At 42.5% G+C, this 22,640-nt stretch overlaps 1 protein-coding gene across 4 annotated transcripts; it reads left to right on the plus strand.

Moving 5' to 3' along the window:
- Positions 1–19,311: 19,311 nt before the first annotated feature.
- LOC125537645 (uncharacterized) lies at positions 19,312–22,280 on the plus strand. 4 transcript variants are annotated; one of them, XR_015616694.1, is made up of 4 exons: positions 19,312–20,518; positions 20,619–20,884; positions 21,085–21,183; positions 21,907–22,280. XR_015616694.1 is itself a non-coding variant. In XM_087544075.1 (4 exons), the coding sequence occupies exons 1-4, from the start codon at positions 20,449–20,451 to the stop codon at positions 22,019–22,021; spliced, it is 555 nt and encodes a 184-aa protein (XP_087400201.1). In that variant the 5' UTR covers positions 19,313–20,448; the 3' UTR covers positions 22,022–22,280. The 4 variants fall into 4 exon arrangements, 2 of the variants coding, with proteins under 2 accessions (XP_087400201.1, XP_087400202.1); XM_087544075.1 differs by having other exon boundaries at positions 19,313–20,518; positions 20,619–20,889; XM_087544076.1 differs by having other exon boundaries at positions 19,316–20,518.
- The last annotated feature ends 360 nt before the right edge of the window (positions 22,281–22,640 follow it).

Genomic DNA, 22,640 nt, shown 5'->3' on the forward strand with positions numbered 1-22,640 from the left:
ATGTCCCCCGTGAGTTCCTCTTTCTAATCCCCTTCCTCTCCACAAGTTATCTTTTTTTATTTTCTGAAATCTGTATGTTCGCTCATTGGGCGGCCAGGGATGCTAGAGATGGAGGCCTCGGCAGGAGGAGCTCGAGCCGAGGAGCGCGCCCCTGATCCGGACTCAGCAGGACAAGGGGAGCAGCAACCGCGCTGGCCTTGTTGCAATGCGTGCAACAAGCTGAAGACGCGGCAAGAGCGGTGGTCAAGAACGCGGTCACGGCTTCGGGGGACCACGGTCGCGGCTTCAGGGCTGCGCACACGTCGAGCAACGGCGAGGGCATCTCATGCCGCACACCGAGGTGAGCTTCACCAAATCTCTCTCTCTCTCAATCAATGGTCACTTCATTCCGTCTCCTCCCCTTTTTTTCCTCTTCTTAGACAACAACAGATGACAAGATGCGATGCCCCATCTTCAGCTTGCAGGTTGCTGATTTTGGTCCTCTCCTCTTGCTGGTTTGCTTTGATTAGTAGAACAAGTTGCACAACTTGTGTTTGTGAAAATGCTTCTCACAGATGAAACCTTTTTTATGCCTAGACCTGCCTTCTTTCTTAGGAGCATATGCTTGTTGAGACATTATGGTCTAAGTTTCATAAATAAGGTCGTGCATTTTTTTGCTTGGGTTCATTTCAATATCTGGAACGTGTGTTCCTTGTGTATGCACACAATTAGTCTTGAATCTCTACCAGCAGAACATATGTTCTTTTGCTAGAATGTGTTCTTTTATTATAAATCAAGGTCAACTTTTATAACCCTACACTGATTTTGTTTTAACTTGCAATCCGCATCCTCGCAAATAATATGCAGGTTTTAATGTGCTCTTATCTGGTTTGTAGAAATGTTTTAGTTGTTGCATTTGAATTCATGTTTTCTGTTATGGATTATTTACATGTTCAATAAGCTTAGTAATTTCTAATAAATATATATGTGGAAACACCACAATTTTAGTTTTCTTTATTCGACAGTATGAACAACAGTTTTCAGTTTCATGCATGTCACAACACCGGTCAATGGACATTCAGGAAATATGTGATTAGGTTTCAACAGGTCCTGCATCGTCTACTAATAATCTATCTCGACAACCTGCTCAGGTTAATTCTCAATCTATAACCACCAAAACATGCAGTTCTTTACCTTTGTTGAATAGACAAAGGCAATGGCTACCCTTTTGAGTATTGTTGTTCTTAAAGAATTAATCCAGCAGCAAAAGAAACAATTGAAATGACGTGCACTAAAATTACCATTACATAAATCAAGGATTATGACATGCATTTCAGCAAGCAATTATTGAACATATAAGAATCTATTTTTTATGTTGGGAGGTGATCATATAACATTACCTATACTGTAGAAATTTGGGAATGCATGATACATGTTGATATCCCTAGACCTGCCACTGTTGTATTCTTCTCCTTCCATGTTGCCTTCGCTTGCCTGTAGCAATTCTGTGCAAGTCTTACATGTATAACCCTCTATCTTTTTCTTTATTCTCTAATCATCATGCATGTCCTCAAGTAATTGCTTGCTCCACTGGTTGTTTATATTGTGGGAAGAAAAATCCATCTGATTATATTTAATATTCTAATGTCCTTCATTACCCAGGTGTTAACTAACAAGGTAAAATATTCTCCAAATGAGAATGCCCAACAGAATGATAGTCTTAGCAATGAAGCACCGCATCGGGATAAGGCTAGGGTTGAGGAGTAAGTTTTCTCTTGTCAACCTGTCACACGCTTATCTCTATTCCCCGCATCTAGGACTGCTACTAGAACATGTCGTTCCAAGTTACAACAATGATCTTTCTACTCATGAGTAGTCCTTTATGCTGATGAATTTTGATGCATACTGTGTGCAGACAATAAGGCCTCCTCGGGCATTAAGAAAGTACAATCAGGTAGCAGTGGAAGTGATCCGTTCAAAAACAAGTAATATCTCTGAATTATTGCACTAGAATGCATGCATAGTAAATACCATGACCTTACAAATTTACATTTGGTCCCTTCTCCATTTCTTAGGAACTTGGCAGAAGCTATACATATGCAAATAGAGGTTCAGACACAGCTCCATGAACAGCTATAGGTGCCTTCTCTGTTCCTGTTTTCAAGCTCTAATTGGATGGTGTTGTTTTCGGCGTATATTTTTTATAGCAGGAGCATTCTTTTTCTAGCTTCACAATAATTACTGCCCTTTGTGTGGCTATGAACCCAAATCCATATTTAAATGGGCGCTAAATGTTTTTGCGGCATGGTGGACTTTCTAATCTGGTCATACGTAGTTAGTGTACAGTCTGGTCCTTTTTCTGTAGTGTGAGATGTACATATAATGTTTTGTTGTATGTGAGGCCCATGAGGCCCAGGCCCATGTCAGCCAAGTGACCATTGACCTAGAAGGAGAGTGCTCCCGTTCAGTCCAGCAGAGCCGCCACACACCAGCTCAGTTGTCCGAAGGTACTCCCGTCTCCCAATCCTACATAGTATCAGAGGCCGGTGACGGCGGGGCCTGACGGGAAGGCCGGCGGACCTAGGCGGCGATGGAGCTCACCTGGGCGGCGGAGCTCTTCCCTCTTGCTATTGTGCGGCGTCTGGCGGGGATCTGCGGGGCGGCTGCGCGCGAGCTGTGCGCGCGCACGTGACGCGGAAAGGAGGCGGCCGCGAGCAGCTCTGGAGGAGGGAGGAGGAGGCGGCAGCGGGAGCTCCGTGGCCAGCGGAGGCAGAGCTAGAGGAGCGCGGCGGCACTGCTCGCTCTCGAGGAGAGACGGCTGTGCGTGGCTGCATGCGCATGTGCGGGGAGGCGGTGCTGCTGGCTGCTGAGTTCTTGAGGCTTGGAAGTGGAAGATGAAGTGGGTGCTGTGGTACTGCTGGGTGAGTTGGTGCTGCTTGGCAGAGGAAGCAGAGGTGTTGCTGGGTGCAGTGGTGCTAGACCTGCTGCTGCTGGGTGCTGTACTGTTGATTCTGTTGAGAGCTGTTGCTGAGCTGAGCTATTTCGGGTGTGTTCAGAGAAGGTGTAGCTGCTGTTGCTTCATTTGCTACTGAGTGTACTGCTGAGTTGCTGGAGTGAGTGATCCTGATGTGTTCTGCGGCTGCTGTTGAAAGAGAGAGCCGTGTGTTGCTGCTATGTGCTTGGTGCTATGCTGCTGGTGGTGCACGGCTGTGGTTGTGTTGCTGCTGATTGGAAAAGGAAGGAGCTGTTGTGGGCTACTGCTGCTGTGCGCTGAGGAGAGGGAGGAAGATGACAAGTGGTGAGGTCAGGGTCATGGAGTCAGTGCGGTCGGATGATGGAAGTTCGTGTGGTGCAGAGGAAGGAGGAGGAAGGCACATAGAAGATGAAGTGCTGAGAGGAGGCGGAGATGTAGCTGGGTGTGCCTCGGCAAGCAGAGACTTGGAGGATGCCCTGCTCGCCACCATGCAGGAGGAAGCTGTGTTGCGTGCACGTATGGCCTCTGCCGAAGCGGCATTTGATGCTGCACGGGCAAGGGTGGCTCACATGAGGAACACGGAGGTCATCGAGGAGAGGACAAGTTTTGGCCTTTTTTATCTGTAACAATGGAGATGGCACTGAAAATGCCGCAATTGCTGCTCATAGGACTGATCCGGAGTGGATTCTAGACTCTAGTGCTTCTCAACATGTTGCAGGTGACTTCAGTGAGTTTGAGTCATATGATGAGCTCACTACCTCTCAAAGTAACACGATACCTACCGCTGACGGGACATCGCAACCTATTAAGGGCATGGGGACAATTCAATGTACACCTAATATTAAGTTATCTTCAGTCCTACATGTGCCATCTTTTCAGGTCAATCTGTTGTCTTTTAGTGCTCTAATTGACCAGGTAGACTGTAGGATAATAGTTGACAGAAAAATGTGCTTGATAGTGGACGGGCCGACTGGAAGGAGGATTGGGACTGGAATAAGGCGTAGGGCGTTGTGGTACATGGACCGTGAGGGGCTTGGTCAGACGGGCAACCCAGTATTTGCGGCAATTGTGGAAGAAAGAGAGTTTGTGGCGATGAAACATCACTGCAGAATGGGGCATGTATCCTTTGATAAAATGTTCAAGTTGTTTCCAGATGTAATGCATGGAGTCGATAAGAACAAGCTGAAATGTGATGTGTGTGAGTTTGCAAAACACGACATCTTATGTAAGGCACTTAGAAGTATATCTCCATTCATGCTTGTTCACTCGGATGTGTGGACAAGTCTGGTGGTGTCGGTTAGTGGTGCAAAGTATTTTGTGACCTTTATTGACTGCCACTCACGTATGACATGGATATATTTGATGCGTCACAAGGATGAAACTTTCCAATGCTTCAAGACTTTCTATGCCTATGTGAAAAATCACTTCAATGTTCAGGTACAAGTGATAAGAAGTGATAATGGCACTGAGTATGTGAACAAAGTGTTTGGGACTTTCTTACCAGAGCACGGTATTTTGCATCAAACCTCATGTCTGGATACTCCCCCTCAGAATGGGGTAGCAGAAAGGAAGAATCGCCATATTCTGGAGGTTGCTCGATCACCGACGTTTACTATGAATGTGCCGAAATTCTTGTGGGGTGAAGCTGTGATGGCTGCGACACACCTGATCAATCACACATCATCGAGAGTACTAGGTATGAAGTCACCTTCTGAGTTACTTCTGGGAAAGAATGATTTTGTGGTTCCTCCCAAGCTGTTCGGTTGTGTCTGCTTTGTCAGGGATCACATGCCATCTATGGGGAAATTGGATCCATGGGCCGTCAAGTGTATCTTCACTGGGTACTCTTCTAGGTAGCGTGGCTACAAGTGTTGGAGTCCTTCTGAACGAAGGACCTTTGTGAGCATGGATGTCACCTTCAGGGAATCCGAACCATTTTATGGTGAGAAAACCGATCTTAGTGGATCATTTGAAAGTCTTGACCATACCCAGTCTACTGTGATAGGTCAAGAGGGGGAGAGTGGTGGTGATGGTGCCGATTCTGGTGTCGATTTAGTGCTGCAGCAACCAATTGAGGGTGATATTCCGGTAGTACAACGAAGAGAGCAGCAGCCCTAGGAAATGATAACACCATAGAGTGAAGGACTAATTGTGACTGAGGGGGTGCCGAGTCAGGCAGGCGGTGCTCCCACCCAGATCGGTTGTGTACCGAGGTGGATGGCAGAGCAAGAGGAGCAGCTAAACGTGTATTCACGGAAGCAAGGTGATGCTTCTCATAGGTGGCAGAATGTGAATGAGGAGCGTAATCCTCAAGTATATTCAAGACGAAAGCATCATGTTCAGGGGGAGTAGCAAGGCAGTAATGCAAGCTCATCTGACATAGAGGACTTGCCAATTGCGTTGAGAAAATGTACTCGAGCAAAAGCAGGGATACCAGAGCCAAAGTATGGGTTCGATGCCAATGATATTGGAAATTATGTTTCGTATGAAGCATTATCTCTAGCCCACAAAGCATTTGTTGCTTCTCTTCAGCTGGTGTCTCTTCCAACTGACTGGAAGGCATCAAAAGTGGATCCGTAGTGGCGAGCAGCTATGATAGAGGAGTTGGAGGCAAGTAAGAACAATACATGGGTATTAACACCTCTTCCAAGAGGAAAAAAGGCAGTCAGCTGCAAGTGGGTATACATTGTGAAGCAGAATGCAGAAGAGAAGATTGAAAGATACAAAGCAAGGCTTGTGGCAAGGGGGTATAGCCAGACCTACGGCATTGACTATGATGAGACCTTTGCTCCAGTAGCAAAGATCTGTGAGGATCCTGATCTCCTGTGCAGCGAATTTTGGGTGGTCCTCACATCAACTTGATGTGAAGAATGCTTTCTTGCATGGGGACTTGAAGGAGGAGGTCTACATGGAGATTCCACCGGGGTTCTCTACGTCTGAGACGGTTGGCAAGGTATGCAGGTTAAAGAAATCTCTTTATGGCCTGCAACAGTCTTTGAGAGCATGGTTCGACAAGTTCATACATGCTGTATGTAGTATGGGGTATGGGCAGTGTAACGGTGACCATACACTGTTCTACAGACATAAAGAAGGAAAAATCACTATACTTGCAGTATATGTGGATGATATTATTATCACAGGGGATGACAAAGAAGAAATAACAAGACTGAAAGTGTGTTTGGGTAAGGCCTTTGAAGTCAAAATATGTGGGCCAACTCAAATACTTCCTGGGCATAGAAGTGGCTAGGTCTGCCAATAGGATTGCGCTATCTCAGAGGAAGTATACTTTAGATCTCCTAAGCGATGTAGGAATGCTAGGATGTCGGGCAGCCCCAACCCCAATTGATCAAAACCACAAAGTGACTGCTCAATCAGGAGAGCCAATGGATAAGGAGAGGTATCAACGATTGGTGGGAAGATTGTTCTACTTGTGTCATACACAACCGGACATTGCATTTGTAGTAAGTGTTGTGAGCAGATACATGCATGAGCCTAGAAGTGGACATCTTGATGTAGTACATAGAATCTTGAGATACTTGAAAGGTTCTCCTGGGAAAGGACTGTTGTTCAAGAGTTATGGGCATCTTGTTGTAGATTGTTATTGTGATGCTGATTGGGCTAGCTATCTGGATGACAGGAGGTCAACTTCAGGCTATTGTGTCTTTGTAGGACGAAATCTAGTATCTTGGAGAAGCAAGAAACAACCTGTTGTTTCCAAATCAACTGCAGAGGCGAATACAGAGCCATGTCCAAGGGACCGAGTGAGATGTTGTGGACCAGAAATCTATTGGCAGAATTGAAGATATTGAAGACAAGTTGTATGAATGTGTGGTGTGATAACAAATCAGCAATCAACATAGCACACAATCCAGTGCAGCATGATAGAACCAATCATGTGGAAATAGACAGATTCTTCATCAAAGAAAAGATTGACGCTAGGATCATCAAGATTGAGCATGTGAGTTCTGGGCAACAGATTGCAGACTGTTTGACTAAAGGACTGGGAACTAAAGAATGCAATCTAGCATGTGACAAGATTTGAATGATAGATATCTATCACCCCTCTTGAGGGGGATTGTTGTATGTGAGACCCAGGCCCATGTCAGCCAAGTGACCACTGACCTAGAAGGAGAGTGCTCCCGTTCAGTCCAGCACAGCCGACACACACCAGCTCGGCTGTCCGAAGGTACTCCCGTCTCCCAATCCTACATTTTCTGTTTGAGGTGTTATCTAAGAAAATATATATGTCACCCTACTTGATTATAAGCCCAATGGATGTAGTTTTTATTCAGAGTTTACAAGGTTTTCTCTTTATTTTGTGGGTCATGGTTGATATAATTTTGGTGTTGTGGGTGTAATTTTTGTCTGTGCCTTTCCTTTTACCGCACTATGTTATAGAAAGAATCAAGATACTTCAACAATGGTAGCCCAATGGGGTAGTTCCTAAGTATGTTCTGTTTCACAAAAAAGTTCCTAAGTATGTTCTGTTTCACAAAAAAGTTCCTAAGTATGTTCTAGATCTAAAAAATGCATTGCTGGGTGAGGTTGATAGGTGTACTGGTTTCCCCGCTTCTTGATCGGTTTTTTGGAGGCCATGGGCATGTCATTTTTTTATATTTGCATGGACTTTGTTCCTCTTCGCTATTTTCTCTCTTTAGTGTTTCTTTGATGTTCCTTTCTCGCACCATTCCTGATCCTTGCTTTATTAGGTACAATAGTTTCTTTGTTTGCTGCCAATAATGAATATAAATATATAACTCTCGAGTGTGAGAAGCAGACATGCTAAAACTGTTGCCTTTGATAATTTCTGCACAAATCATGTGCTGCTACTGTATGGGTTCCAAACGGTTTGGGCTAAACAATGTATAAGTTTACAAAAAGGGTGTGTTTTGGGATGGCTATGAAGTACATTTGAGAAATAAGATCTCTTCTCTACTTTTAGTAAATTTTCTATCTATATTTTGTACTTAGTTTAGTTTGAATCGGTACCATAACAAGGCTAGGTTTAGTAACTATTTGTTTATTTTTTTAAACGATCGAGAAATCATCGGTACACTTGAAGGCCTGTACAAATCTTCTGGTGTTTGAGTGCTTGCCATGATAACTCATTCATGACTAAGACTTGATTAGGCACTATTTATTCTTAAAATGCATATACTGTTCATCCATGCCAACTCTCTATTTCATTACGTCTCTGCTTACTCGGGCTAACTAGAAATAAGTGATGCCTGCTCAGCATGGAAGTTATCACACTATTGCCCATACTATCTCGGAGTTGCTTCTGCAGCATTTATGTTTGTTCTTTCCTGGGTAACTATGATACTTCTTATTTTCATTGTTTATTCCATGGTAGTATGTTCTACAGGTAGGTGTCTGACCCTATCGTTAACTATTGAGCTCTGTTTACAAGACCCTAATGAGCATTGTTATATTTACCATAGTATACACCTAAATAGTCAGTTTGTCATACTCATTGTTTTCCTATTAAAATGAGCGTTGTTATATTTACCTCTGTTGGAAAAGGCAGTGCCTAGGAGGCGCTTAGGCACGCCTAGGCACTAGGCAACGGCCAAATGCTTCGTCTAGGACATAAATGGAGGTCTAGGCAGGGCAAGCAAGGAATTGCCTACACAAGCAAGAAATCATGCCACATACTGCACTGATATGCCAAACGAGTTATATTCCAATGGTAGTATATGGTAATTAACTTATTTATATGCCTAAACTAATATCAACACCTATATAGTAATCACAGATACACTACGAGTAAAAACTATATTACCGCTTAGGCCGCGCCTAGGGCGCTTAGGCACTGCTTAGGCACTAGGCGAAGGCCAACCACCTCGCTTATGCCTACCGCTTTTTCCAACCTTGATATTTACCATAGTACACACCTAAATAGTTTTGCAAAAGACCCTAATAGTATGTCAATCTTGATGTTCCGTGACTCAAGTCTGCAGTACCCGCGATGTGAGTGTGTGCTGGTGTGCGCGTGCATGCCTACATTGTACTTGCTGTTTCTAAAAAAGACCCTAACAGTATACCTCAAAAAAACCTAACAGTATGCTTTTTTCTAATATACATGTATTCCTTATCCTTGTATTTGAACATTTTCTGTATTCAAAGCTAACCACAGTTTACAAGATCTAAGATCCAAAATCTTCCCCTTCAAAAGAAAGAAGATTAAGGCTGAAGATTCATTTATTTTTTACAACGATCGAGAAAGGATCGGTACACTTGAAGGCCTGTACATATGTACATCTTCTTTTTTCACTTTCATTGTTCCTCTGGCTCAAGTGATAGCCACATTATGGAAGGAGCGAGGGTTGACAACCCGATCTACAACAACGACGATCCAGGTATGTACATATGTACTAAGCAGCACCGCCATTGTCTCTAAATTGTGTTGATGACATGTGTACTAAGTTAAATATTACATAGTGTGTCTGCAAGCAATCCATCACAGCGTGCTATTACATAGTGTGTAAATTCCTGTGCAACTTCTCTGGTCTTGTGTTCAACTCTGCTTATAAAGCCTTGTGAAGGAGAAATATCATCTATCATGTATTTCTGTGTTGACAGCCAGTTGCTTAATTGATCGACTATAGTATAAAGAAATGTATTAGAAGATCATAAAGGTAAATATATACAAGTAGTTGTCAAAACATAATTTAGTATACCATTAGGAAAGGTATATACCTGTACGTAGCTCAAAGGGCCAATACTTCTGTTCCTCACTAAATCACATCCGAAACAACCATAGTGATCCTCACAAGATAACCAACTTTTTGAATGTGCCACCTCGGTGTTATTAGGTGTGCCAGTTAATTATATCTGTTGACCCATGGTGTGACCTACTATGAACTATGTCCATAACTGAGGACGCGGCTATCGATAGATTATACACTCTACAGAGGTTAGTACATTGTACCCACACCACAGAATTCATGGCCTCATGCTCCCATTCAGGTGGACCAACAACATTCTGACAAAACCAATCTATTGCATGACACTCCCGGCCACTCTGACAAACTCCCCTTTGGACTAAATCCTGGGTGGCCCCGATGTCACCGCGTGACATCCGACACCTTCGTGGCCGACCATCATCGTGGCCAAAACTAAAATAAACGTCCTAAACAGGGACAATGGTACCATACAACTACAGGCACACAAGGTTATGGTTTCCTAGCGGGCCAGTGCAGAGCGGGCACATAGCCTTCCCTAGTTGGAGGCACTGGCAAGAGGCATGCCAATAAACCGAATTAGGGCCTCCCCATCCAGGCAAGTGTGGTTGCACTGGTGAGCTCGATTCGGTGGCACCATGACTCGATCAACAGCTTGTTCAAGTTGAATTAACATCATGTTTAACTTGAATTTAAAATGATTCAAGTCATAGTATGGAATGAAATTCACGGGTCATGAATATGAAAAGTAAATGCATCATTATTAGTATGAACATATAACATGATTCTACTGCAAATATTACCAAGATGACATATATTCTACTGCATAGATATAACATGGATGAAATAATATGCACAAGGTTCATATAGAAAATTATTTCAACTAAATGGTATTAAAATGAATTTTAATTCAAGTAAAATCATTGTTATTGCAATGCCATACTTGCAAATGATTGTTGTGGATTGCCTTAGTTCAGAGGAGTGTCACAATACTCCTGGTCTTCTCCAAGGCAACTAGAACCTTCTGAAAAATAATTAAAACGCAAAAAGAAAATGTCACATAAAGCCTTTTATTGCATCAGAAATTATCTACAACAAAAAAAATCTCAAACTTGGCAAACAGAAACTTTAGCTCATTACAAAACTAGTGCAAAAAGAATCAACTCATTTGGACTTATGGTTTAGGAGATATTCCTGGTCAAAGTTGTGGTCAAAATATATGAATTAAACTAAAATTCAGAAAATCCAGGAGAGGCCACGTCGAAGGCGTATTTTCAGAATACGCCTCCACTCATACCGCTTCGGGCGAGCGAGAGAGAGGCTGAGAGGTGGGCCCCCCTGTCAGGTTTGAGGGAGAGAGAGAGGGAAATAGAGGAGGCGGCTCTGTCGACGGTGGTTCTCCGGCGAGGAGGCCACGACGACCGTCGGAGAGGAGGGGGATGGGTCCAGCACCTCGAGGCGAGCATAGATGTACCCGAAGTGACGACAAAGGTGGATGGACGGCATCGGGGCATTCTTCTCCAGGGACGGCAGGCGGCGGAGCTCGTCGGAGTTGATGATTCCGACGCGAATCCGACGAACCAATGGCACCATCGTGCTCAGGAGATCAACACGAACATGCCTGAGGGAGTGGGCGAAGGCGGGGAGCATCAGAGCAGGAGATCGACCATGGGGGATCCGCGGCCAACTCAGGCGATCGGTGGCAGGAGGCCCTCCAGGCCTTGCCGCACTAGCTAGGAAGAAGATTTGTGGCCAGAGTAGTAGTTTGGGATGATTGAAATGACTAGGGAAGCGGTCTATATATAGATGACGAGGAGACTGATCTCGGGCTCTGTTGAAGATGAGCTGCAGAAGAAATGAGAGGGGGAAGGGCTCGGACTCGATGCGTAGGGGTAGTAGACGATGCCAAGAACAGTGGGTGCACACGGCCAAAGCTACATCGCACGAGGTGGGACAAGACGTTCACGCGGGCGCACTGTACCGACCGGACTTGTCGTGTCCGCGTCCGTCGTGCAGTCTGCCGGTGTCGGGGAGGGGCAGAGCAGTGCTAGGTGGAGAGAGCTGAGTGTGTTGAGTGGAGCGGACATGCTGCGGTGGCGTGAGGAGGGCAAACGGGCGGCGGCAGGAGGGTTCCGGCGTCCAGAGCGCGCCGAACACCTGTCAAACACCCTGCACACGCGCGGTCATCACGTACACTGGCACACGCAGTGCGTCTGAGGCTGCCAGACCGTGTCTAGAGTGTAGTCCCTTCAACACGGTGCTGCAGAGTGCCCTCAGATCGACACCTAGCCCAATGGACAAGACATGAGAGGGAAGAAAAGTTTCTGGACAGAAACTTGTGATGAGACTTGAGATAAAATTACTTGGAGTTAAAGAGTAAAACTTGGAGGTTAAGCTTCTACTAGGAAGGTAGTCATGTGGTAAAAATTTCAGCACAAATGGATCAAGTGAAAATGTACTTGCTTCACAAAGTGACATTTCTGTCCAGAAGTAAAAATATTTTCTTGAGCTGAAATTCTCCAAATGACCATGGCATATTTTTGCATGGGAAGGTGAGGCATGATCCAAAGAATATTTTGGAATTTATTGGGAATTTTTAGAGCAAGAAAAATGAGGGTTGCTTCGTAGCATATTGAAGAAACATTCATTTTCAAAATGAAAATGAATATTATGCCATTAAATAAAAATATTCCATGGCATTATTTTGAGAGTGATGAGGTCAAGAGAGGGTTTAGTTATGATAGAACCCACTTGGAAGAAAATCAAAATGATTTCCAAGTGATAAGTCCAAAAGAAGTTGACTGAAAATCCAAATGCAAATCAAATATTCAATAAATCCCAGAAAAAGAAAAATGTGCAAAATCTAGGGTGTCACAAGTTACCGCATCAAGACGCGCGTAAGCTCGTTCTCCGCCGCTGATGTAACAGTTCGGGGAAAGAATGGTGGCCCCCTACGGCTGTCAAACCAGAGTTAGAGAGGAGGCCTGACGACTGCGGTTGCACTGACCAGACGGCTACCGCAAGAAGCAAGCATCCGACCTCCTTCAATCCATCCAGATGATGAGGTCATTGCCGGGCTCCAGCAAGGCGACACAACAAAGGAGCCGCCGAAGGTCTCGCGATCTTCACTGTGACCTCTGCCACACTCGGAGGCTACTGACGGGGTCCTATACCGGGGGGGGGGGCTAACACCAAGGAGCCCGGCCTCATCAACTACAAGGGGCCAAAAAACCTTCTTGACACCCAAGTCTAGAGGACGGCGACATCCCCATATCTCATCTAGCATGTAAACCCCATGCCTCTCTTGTCTATATAAAGGGAGGCCTAGGGTCCCCGTTGATCGATCTATCCTTAGATATGAGAAACCCTCGGTAGCAACATCATACACCATTGTATCCCTCGCACGAGGTATCCCTCCATTATGAACAACCAAACCAGCAGGACGTAGGGTATTACTCTCCGGAGGCCCGAACCTGGATAAATCCCTCGTGTGACCTCCGATCCATGACTTCCAACTGCGCTTAGATCCCTACCGAGGGAACTGACGGAAATATGCTTTGGTATGCTCCATAATAGACACTTCCTCTTAGCCAATTCTATTAGCAAAAAAATATGTCTTCCTCTTCAAGTTGTAGTCAACCATAATTGGTCAGATCATTCCCTCAAAGATTTTTCTGTCTTCCTCCATAGAACAGACTAGCAAATGAGCCCGTGCGTTGCAACGGGATAAAAAAATACCACACGTCTCTACATAATAACCATGACTGAAGACCCAACATGTCCACGTGCATCTCATATCTGTTGCCGCTTATCCTCCTTCGCACCTTCTTCAACAGTGGCTTTGATGATTACATAATCACAACACGTTTGACTATAGTCAGTTCTAAGGCGTTTTCTCCCCCCTCTCTCCTCATAAGATGAAAAAATTACTTTGTTTTTTCATGTGGAGTTTTTGCCGAGGCGTGTATGCGTGGTTATAGATGGGGTTTTTCGTCTCCAAACAGATTTTGCTAAGATGTTGATTTCTAATACACATCTACATCGGAATAAAATAAAGACGGATAGTGCGCAATTGATTAAGATTACACCATAAATAACATTTAAAAAATGTTTAATAGGTAAAAAATATCATATTCGAATTCTACATATTTTTTGAATCAATTTTCATATATAACATGGCAAAATTGGAATTACAGTTTAAAAGATATGAATCTATACCTAATAATAAAGCGGCTATTGCTTCTTGCGGTTCGTCGCCCCCAAAGTTGTAAAATATTACCCACTGAGCCACCTATAAGTGATAAAAAAATGTTTCACACAGGGAAATCCTGTCTGGCCGGCCCATGTAGTATGAACCTTCTATACTGCGCTCTGCACGCTGGGAGAAGACGCAGCTGGCCTGTCTGGGACTGCTCATGTCCGAGCGGCCATATTTTTTAATTCTTTTCGTTTTCCTTTTCCGTCTTTCTTTTTTCTACTTCAAATAATTTGGGACTTCAAAAAAGTTCGAAAGATAAAAGAAATGTGAATTTTGAAATAAAATGTTTGTGGATTCAACAAATGTCTGAGATTTTAAAAAAAATATTTGCGTATTCAGAAAATGTTCGCAATTTTGAAAAAAATATTCGGGAAATAAAAAAATATTAATGATTTTTGCAAAATGTCCATCTATTGAAAAATGTTAGTGAAAGTGAACAAAATTTCGCCAATTCAAGAATATTCATGAACTGAAAAATATCCTAAAAATTCAAAAAATGTTCATGACTTGCAAAATAGTTTATTGACTCATAAAATGTTCGCTGATTGAAAAATGATCGTACATTTTAAAAAATGTTTGTTAAAGAAAAAAATGTTCGTGAATTTAAAAAATCGTTCCATCGATTACCTAAACAATGTTCGTCGATTTTAGAAATGTTTGCCTATTCAAGCATTTTAAAAAAATGTTCACAATTTTTTATTTTTTGCAAATAGTAAAAAATGCTCATGAATTCAAAAAATGTTTATGATTTTAGACAATGTTTGCAATTTTTTAAAATTGTTCAAGTATTTGGATAATGTTCATGATTTCAGATATGTTCATCTGTTAAAAAAATGTTCATGATTTTCAAAAATTGTTCACGATTTCATGAAAATGAAAGTGATAGTGTATCTCAGTGCTGCAGCAAAATGTGGTCATGACCATTAGAGATTATGATTTTTTTTGTTCAGTTGCAACGCACGTGCCGTTTTGCTAGTATTTTAAAAAGTCTTTAAACTCACTTAAAAAATAGAACTGTGAGTTGATTAAGCAAAAGAACGGGGGGTTTACTGAAAATCAGCAAACAGTTTTCTCTCACTTAAAATGGCATGAGTTACTGTGGTTTTGTGATGGATGGTCGACGACGTGTACAGAAAAAGTGTGTCGCGCGTGTGTATGAGTTGGAGTTGCATGCTAGTCAGCTACATAGCCCCCGGAGTGGCTGCATGGTCGGGCGAGCTGTGGACGTGTCTTTTTTGTTTTTGAATATTAGTATCTAAATTTTGGTCACATGCCACATGAGAGGTAAAAAGGTCTTTTCAGGTGACATTTAACACCGTTAAGGCTTAAAATAGACGAAAGTGTTATAAAGGGCATAACATTTAGAATAGGTGTTAAATAATGAAGAAAAATATTTTCAGTGTCAAATAGGAATAGAAAATTTAAGACAATGTTAAATAAGGAATTCTCTCAAAACTATTTGTAGTTTGATCGCTCGGTCAAAAGATATTTTTATTTAGAATTTGAATCTCGTTAAAAAAAATACATAACCTACCACACCTTCGATCATGTGGAAGAAATCCACCCAAACTCTGGTGATTTTGATAATGAAATCATACCATTCCATCGACAAGAAAACACACATAATATCATTCCAAAAAAACACATAATATGATCAAAATTTAGTGTTATAATACACGGTTTTGTTAGCTTTTATCTAGAAGAGTGTTACCTATCTCGCTCAGCTCCTCGATCGAATCCTATATTATTCTTAAAAAGTCTATCCAAATTTCCTCAACATAGAAAGTGTCCATCTCAACGTCCCCATTAAGTCATGTATTTAAGTGTTTTCTCCCACTAAGTCATGTATTTAAGTCTACCACATAAGAGCATGATTAACAATATAGCCGGTTGATGGCGATAACATGTTGCCATGTCATCTATAGCCAATGTAATAGCCAACGTGTATAGTAGTGGGCTACAAGGAAATAGTACTTTTTTACCACATGGCCCACCATACATTCTCACATAGTTTTTTGAGGCCCGTGTTACAGCCGGCTGTAAATCTATAACCCGCTTCTCCTCTCTCTCATCTTTTCTCTCATCCAACTCAACAAAGCTATAATACTCCCTCCATGCCCTTATACAAGGCCATAAACTCATATTACAGGTACCAAGGTAAAATTTAATGACTACCTTGGAAGCCAATTTTTTTTCGTTAACCGAAATCATTAATATGCATGCATGCATGAAAGGAAGGAATGTGAAGGAAGTAGCACAGTGTCATTAGGACTACATCGATGCAAGTATTAAACAAGTTGCTAGTACGAGAAGACATCATTAATTTTTGCCTCGATTACTGTTAGTGGCCTTGTATAGATGCAAAATGTAATTTTTTATAGTGACCTTGTATAAGGGAATGGAGGGAGTATTTAAAGTCTTACAACCCGCCTACGTCACCTTATTATACTTGCTCTAAGCAAGCCATGCATTTAACTTATAAATTATATTATTATTTTACATTAGTCTATGCATGCAGCACTGTCACATCATACATACATGTTAGTCATCCTTCACATTTTTGTTCAAAATGGCATTTTTTGTTGCAATTCTTTTTTATTTCTAGACATATTGTTTATTGATTTTCAAGATTATTTTTTTATTAGATTTAATTATTTTATCAACTATTTATGCATTTCTTTAACAAAGTTTCCGCAGCAACGGGCAAAGCATCATCTAGTTTACATGAAGATTCGTGGAGATGTCCCCCTTTTGTTTGACTACTTTATGTTTTTTTTCAACGTCACGCACAATTACAACATGCTCATCTATGTGTAATTATAGCACGCCCGCCGGCTATGCGCAACTACAATATCCCACTTCAACCGAGCGCAACTGTAATTGCAAGCATGCCAGCCGGCTATTGCGGAAATGTATGTCCAATAGGAGCGCGTAACTACTAACTAGAGTTACAACTGCATGGCAACTATATTTACTATATTTTCTAAAGAGAAAAAAATAGAGTAAAGGGGGTGGAGAAAAAGGAGGAAAAATAAGTGAAAGGAATAAAAAATCCTATTATTAAAAAACAGTATAATGCAGCTAGCTAGGAGCCTCCACAGTGATTTGACTGCCTCAACCGTCGGATCCTCGAACCTATGATCCAGATCCAGCTCTGGTCGTCCCAGGCCAGATCCTATTGGGCGCCTTAAGCGCCAGATTTAGGGAAATCCCCTAACCACTGCACCCCCCCTCTCCGCCTTGGGCCAGCCCACACTCACTTTTTTTCCTATTCTATTAAAGTTCAAAAAAGATGCGCGCAACTAGTTTCAAACTCGAGATCTCTAGGTAACATACATGTTAGTCGTCCTTCACATTTTTGTTCGAAATGGCATTTTTTGTTGCAATTCTTTTTTATTTCTAGACATATGTTTTATTGATTTTCAAGATTATATGTTTTCATTAGATTTAATTATTTTAGCAACTATTTATGCATTTCTTTAACAAAGTTTCCACAGCAATGGGTAAAGCATCATCTAGTTTACATGAAGTTTCGTGGAGATGTTCCCTTTTTGTTTGACTATTTTATGTGTTTTTTTCCACGTCACACACAATTACAACATGCTCATCTATGTGTAATTATAGCACGCCCGCCGGCTATGCGCAACTACAATATCCCAGTTCAACCGAGCGCAACTGCAATTGCAAGCACGCCAGCTGGCTATTGCGGAAACGTATGTCCACTAGGAGTGCGTAACTACTAACTAGAGTTACAGCTGCATGGCAACTATATTTACTATATTTTCTAAAGAGAAAAAAATACAGTAAAGAGGGTGGAGAAAAAGGAGGAAAAATAAGTAAAAGGAATAAAAAATCCTATTATTAAAAAACAGTATAATGCAGATAGCTAGGAGCCTCCACAGCGATTTGACTGCCTCAACCGTCGGATCCTCGAACCTACGATCCAGATCCAGCTCTGGTCGTCCCAGGCTAGATCCTATTGGGCGCCTTAAGCGCCGGATTTAGGGAAATCCCCTAACCGGCGCACACCCCCCTCTCCGCCTTGGGCCAGCCCACACTCACTTTTTTTTCTATTCTATTAAAGTTCAAAAAAGATGTGCCCAACTAGTTTCAAACTCGAGATCTCTAGGTAACGTACAGAGAGAGGCAACCAAGAGACTACGATAGCAGTAGTGATGACTTTAGGCATGGCTTTATTCTTAGTTAAAAACGCAGTGGTTTCTTTCTTTTGTTTTTTTTCTTATTTGTTTTGGCCGGCTTTTCTTCCTTTTTCTCTTTCTCTTTCCTTTTCCGTTTCTTTTCTTTTTACAAATCAAGAAAGCTAACTTCCAGTCGACTGGAAGTTAGCGACAGATTCACATGATTCTGGAGCCGCTCGATCCGCTTCTGCTCTCGCACGATCCCTTCCCGATTTCCTCGCGCCCAGAATCTTCTCCCGTGATTATAGGACAGTTTCAATTATCATTAAGGAAATATGTTATTTTTTTAAATCAAGACTTTTCTTAAATTCGCAAAACCTTTTGAAATTCGTGATTTTTTTCATTTCTGCTAAATGCATGAACTTTTTTCTTCAAATTCATGATTTTTTATTTAAAATTGATAAACTTTTCTTCAAGATTGATGAACTTTTTTCAAGATCGATGAACTATTTTCCAAATTCTATGAACTTTTTTCAGATTTGATGAACTTTTTTTTAGAATCAACAAACTTTTTTCAAATTCGATGAACTTTTTTTAGATTTGATGAACTCTTTTTTAATCGATAAACTTTGTTTCAAAGTCAATGAACCTTTTTCAAATTCGATGAACTTTATTTAGATTGGATGACCTTTTCACAGAATCGATGAACTTTTTTCAAATCCGATGAACTCTTTTGAAAAAGATGGATGAACTTTTTCCAAATTTGATGAACTTTTTTTAAACATCAATGAACTGTTTTTTAAAATTCATAAGCTTTTTTCAAAATTTGATGATCTCTTTTTGTTTAAAAAATCAACTTTTCCAAATTGTTTTCAAATAATTCACAAATCTAATAAATAGAGCGCATAAATTGGTTCTTAAAACTTTCGCGGCCATTGTAGTCGTGGCGCTTACAGGCTGTAGTGGTTAAGAAAAATGTTCTTGTGTTGCGCCTTCAAGGCGCGAGTTCCAGTCCTTGTAGCCACACTTTTTTGCGTGATTTTTTCGCGAGGCATTTTTCCTTCTACTGCACGTGGTGGGCTGGCCCATGAGGTGCGGTGCGTGGGCGCCAGCTACCTGTTCGGGCGCTTAAGGCGCCAAACAGGAGCTCTCCAAATTCTAAAAATAATAAAAAGGAGCACTCCACAAATAGACGGAGAGAGATTGAATGTGTTTTCCTTATGGGCCAAACAGGTGTATTGAGCCCATTTAGACAGCCATAGGACTCTACACAAACCCTAAAATTACGTGTGCTCTAATCATTCCCCCTCCCCAACACCACACTACGCCGCCGCCAACCACCTCCCCACATCCTCCACGCCGGACAGCCTAGGTCGGACAGGAGATGAACAAGCTGTTGGCGCAGATGCTGGGGAGCATCTTCCTCTGCCTCCCCGACCCAGCCGACCTCGGCCGCACCTCGGTCGCCTGCAAGTCCTTCCGCGACCTCATCGCTGACAGCTACTTCCGCCGGCAACACCGCAAACGCCACACCTCGCCCCTCCTGGGCTTTGTCGACAAATTCGGCGACTTCCACCGCGCCATCTCGTCGCACCCCTCCGCGCCGGCAGCCAAGCCCGTCGACAACGCCTGCGACTTCTCCTTCTCCTTCCCCCCGAGGACGGAGAGCATCATCTATGGTGTCGTGGATATCCGCGAGGGTCGCGTCATCCTCGCCACAGTGAATGAGGTGTTTGGTGAGGAGTACGTGGTGTGCTACCCCTTGCACCGCACGTATGTGGTTCTCCCCAAACTCACCGACGCTGTGACATCCAAAAGAAACATTTTCTTAGCCCCACCGATGCCGGAAACTGTTGTTGACAAGGATGGGTAGACAGCCTTCAGAGTGATTAGGATGGCGCCGAGAGGAGACCATTTTGATACCCATGTCTTCTCTTCCTGGACTTGTCAGTGGGAAGCCCGTCCATCTGTAATCTGGAGGGGTCTTGTTGGCTCCCATTTGTTTACTCTGCCAGGGATGGTTAACCACTGCCGTGCACAATATGCTCACGGCCGCTTCTACTTCATATCTAATATCAATAGATGGGAAACACTGGTTCTTGACCCCATGACAATGGATTTTTCTACTGTTGATGGCCCCCCGTGGACAGAGTTTGTGATGAAGACATATGTATCGTGGAGGCAGATGAAGGCAGTCTCGGGATGTTTCTAACGTACCAAGACTATGACACAAGCAAGATCATTTATTGGCAAAGTGAAGGTGATATTTCCGGACCATGGCGGGAAGAGAAAAGAATTGCTGTAGGTGACATGTGCAGAGTTTTTTCTTCCGAAGGGAGACATGTATTTGGATATGATACTATTGCATGTTTCTGATTGGCTGCCAAAGCATTGGAGCTCGAGAGGGTATGTTACATGATTCTGGATGAGGCGTACCCATATAGCAATCTTCCACTACCGTACGCATTACCCACCGTGGCATCAGGTCAGCTTCATAGTAATTCATACTAGTAAGCTTCATAATGTATCCTAGTTACCTCCTTTCCATTCTTGTCTAAAGACTTCCTGTTTGTTCTTTGTTCCAGGCCCCAAAGAGACGCAGCAGACCAGAACGATTGTTGAGGAGATGGAGGACGCTCAGGAGATGGAGGACGACGAGTACCCATTCCAGGACCTTGCAGTGGATTTTCAGTTACTAGAAGAGGAGAACGACAACGACGACGACTTCTTGTCAGAGCCTACAGTGACTTTTGAGTTAACAGTCGAGGAGACAAAGAAGCAGGTGGCCGCCTCCATTGGACACTCGAATGTCTGGAACTCGCACCCAAATAACTACGGCTCCGGATCCATGGTTTGGTTATAATCCCCTCTCTCTAGCACCTACATACCGTGCCCTGTCTTAGATTGGTAGTAAGAGGCGGTTTCTCTATGTACGTGTAGATCCGCGGTGCAAGCTGGTCGCTTATCTTGTGTTTGAGATTCAAGATTTACGTGCCTTGTATTATTTGATGAGTTTGTGACGAGTTGCGGCTTGGGTTTTTGTTGTTGCAGCCGTGTCTGTGGCAACTCACATGGCCTGATCCGCAAGTACGGGCTGATGTGCTGCAGGCAGTGTTTCCGCAGCAACGCAAGGACATTGGCTTCATCAAGGTATGCGGCAGCCACACCGTTGGTGGATTTCCTGAATCCCATGCCTGAATTTTATATCGGCCGAGCGATAGTTTATGTCACTCCATGCTTGCTTTGCAATGTTACATGATTTGTCAACAAGGCTTCTCTGTATGGTGAACTAGTTTAATTTGTTGTAGACCACCACCAGGTAAGGTAGCATGGACTATTACGTAATGTTTGATATGGCATGTTAGATTCACTTGTTCAGGATAGATGCATGTGCTGCTCCCCTCCTCCAATAATCTTCCTGGTCAACTTTTGCAATCATCACCTCATGTTCTGCCTTATAATATTGTCATCTCTTTGATCTAAACTCATGAATCATTAAACACCATAAGTCATCTTAGGACCGTTGCTGCAACTATCTTCATGACTTTGGTACAAAGCACTATTTTGTTGTTCCCACATACATGGAATGCATTGCAATAGTATGTATATCCATTAAGTAGGTATATATACATATCCTGAGTAACTGTAATGTACTGGAGTATGGAGATGATTGAACTTTGGAAGGATATTGTTTCCCTACCTATTTCTGATTAATTGTAGATTTTATGCTTGAATTCATAGGTTTGGGTAAATTATGTTTCTGTTCTGATGCATTTGTTTTTACTGTACATCTCTTTTATTTCCGAATACCTGAATGTTCATGTTGTGCACAGATTAATTTTAGATTACTGAATGTACACTCTTGTTTCGCAGTACCGTTAAGATTGGAAACCTCAAAAGGAAGCATGGAGTAGGATGTCATTGTCAAAGTGTGTTGATTCATAAGGACTATCTGTATTATATATTATGTAATGAACTAAATATTTGAATCAGAGTAACAAACCTTTGAAACTATGCTGCCGACTTCTGCTTGAGCATGTGAATCAGATAATTCTGTTGCTATTGTGTCTCGTTATGTTTTTTTGTTTTGTTCGTGAAATCTGATTACACTTCGATTTGATGCTACATTTGCACTCAACAGGTTCATATCCATGCTTTTGTCTGTTGTTCCTGAAACAGTATCAGCTCAACTTTGCTTGTTGTCCTAATTTTGTATGATCTTCTACTGAATTCTGTTAATGGCCTGCCATCATTGTTTATGATTTAACAGACTCGTGTCCTGTTAAGTCTTTAGATTGAACATAAGCTGTAGTGTTTTTGATCAAGCTAGGTAATATGTTTGTGACCTAAGCCGAGCTTTACATTATATTTTTGTGCCAGATGTTCTCTCTAATGTATTTTTGTCCGCATGGAAGGAAAAGATCCCGTGTTCGTTCGAGCGATCGAACACGCGATCTCTTCCTTCCAGAGTGAAGTACACTAACAACTATGCCACCTCGATGCTTGTGAATACCTACTTCTTGTTTTACATCTCTATGTATAGGAAAAGCACCCCCTACGTTTTCCATGTTGTTTTTTGTTTTTCTGCTTCCCGATTCATTTTTCTT

Source organism: Triticum urartu, chromosome 2A, assembly GCF_056163025.1.
Source record: "Triticum urartu cultivar PI428250 chromosome 2A, HENAU_Tu73, whole genome shotgun sequence".
NCBI classification, from domain to species: Eukaryota; Viridiplantae; Streptophyta; class Magnoliopsida; order Poales; family Poaceae; genus Triticum; species Triticum urartu.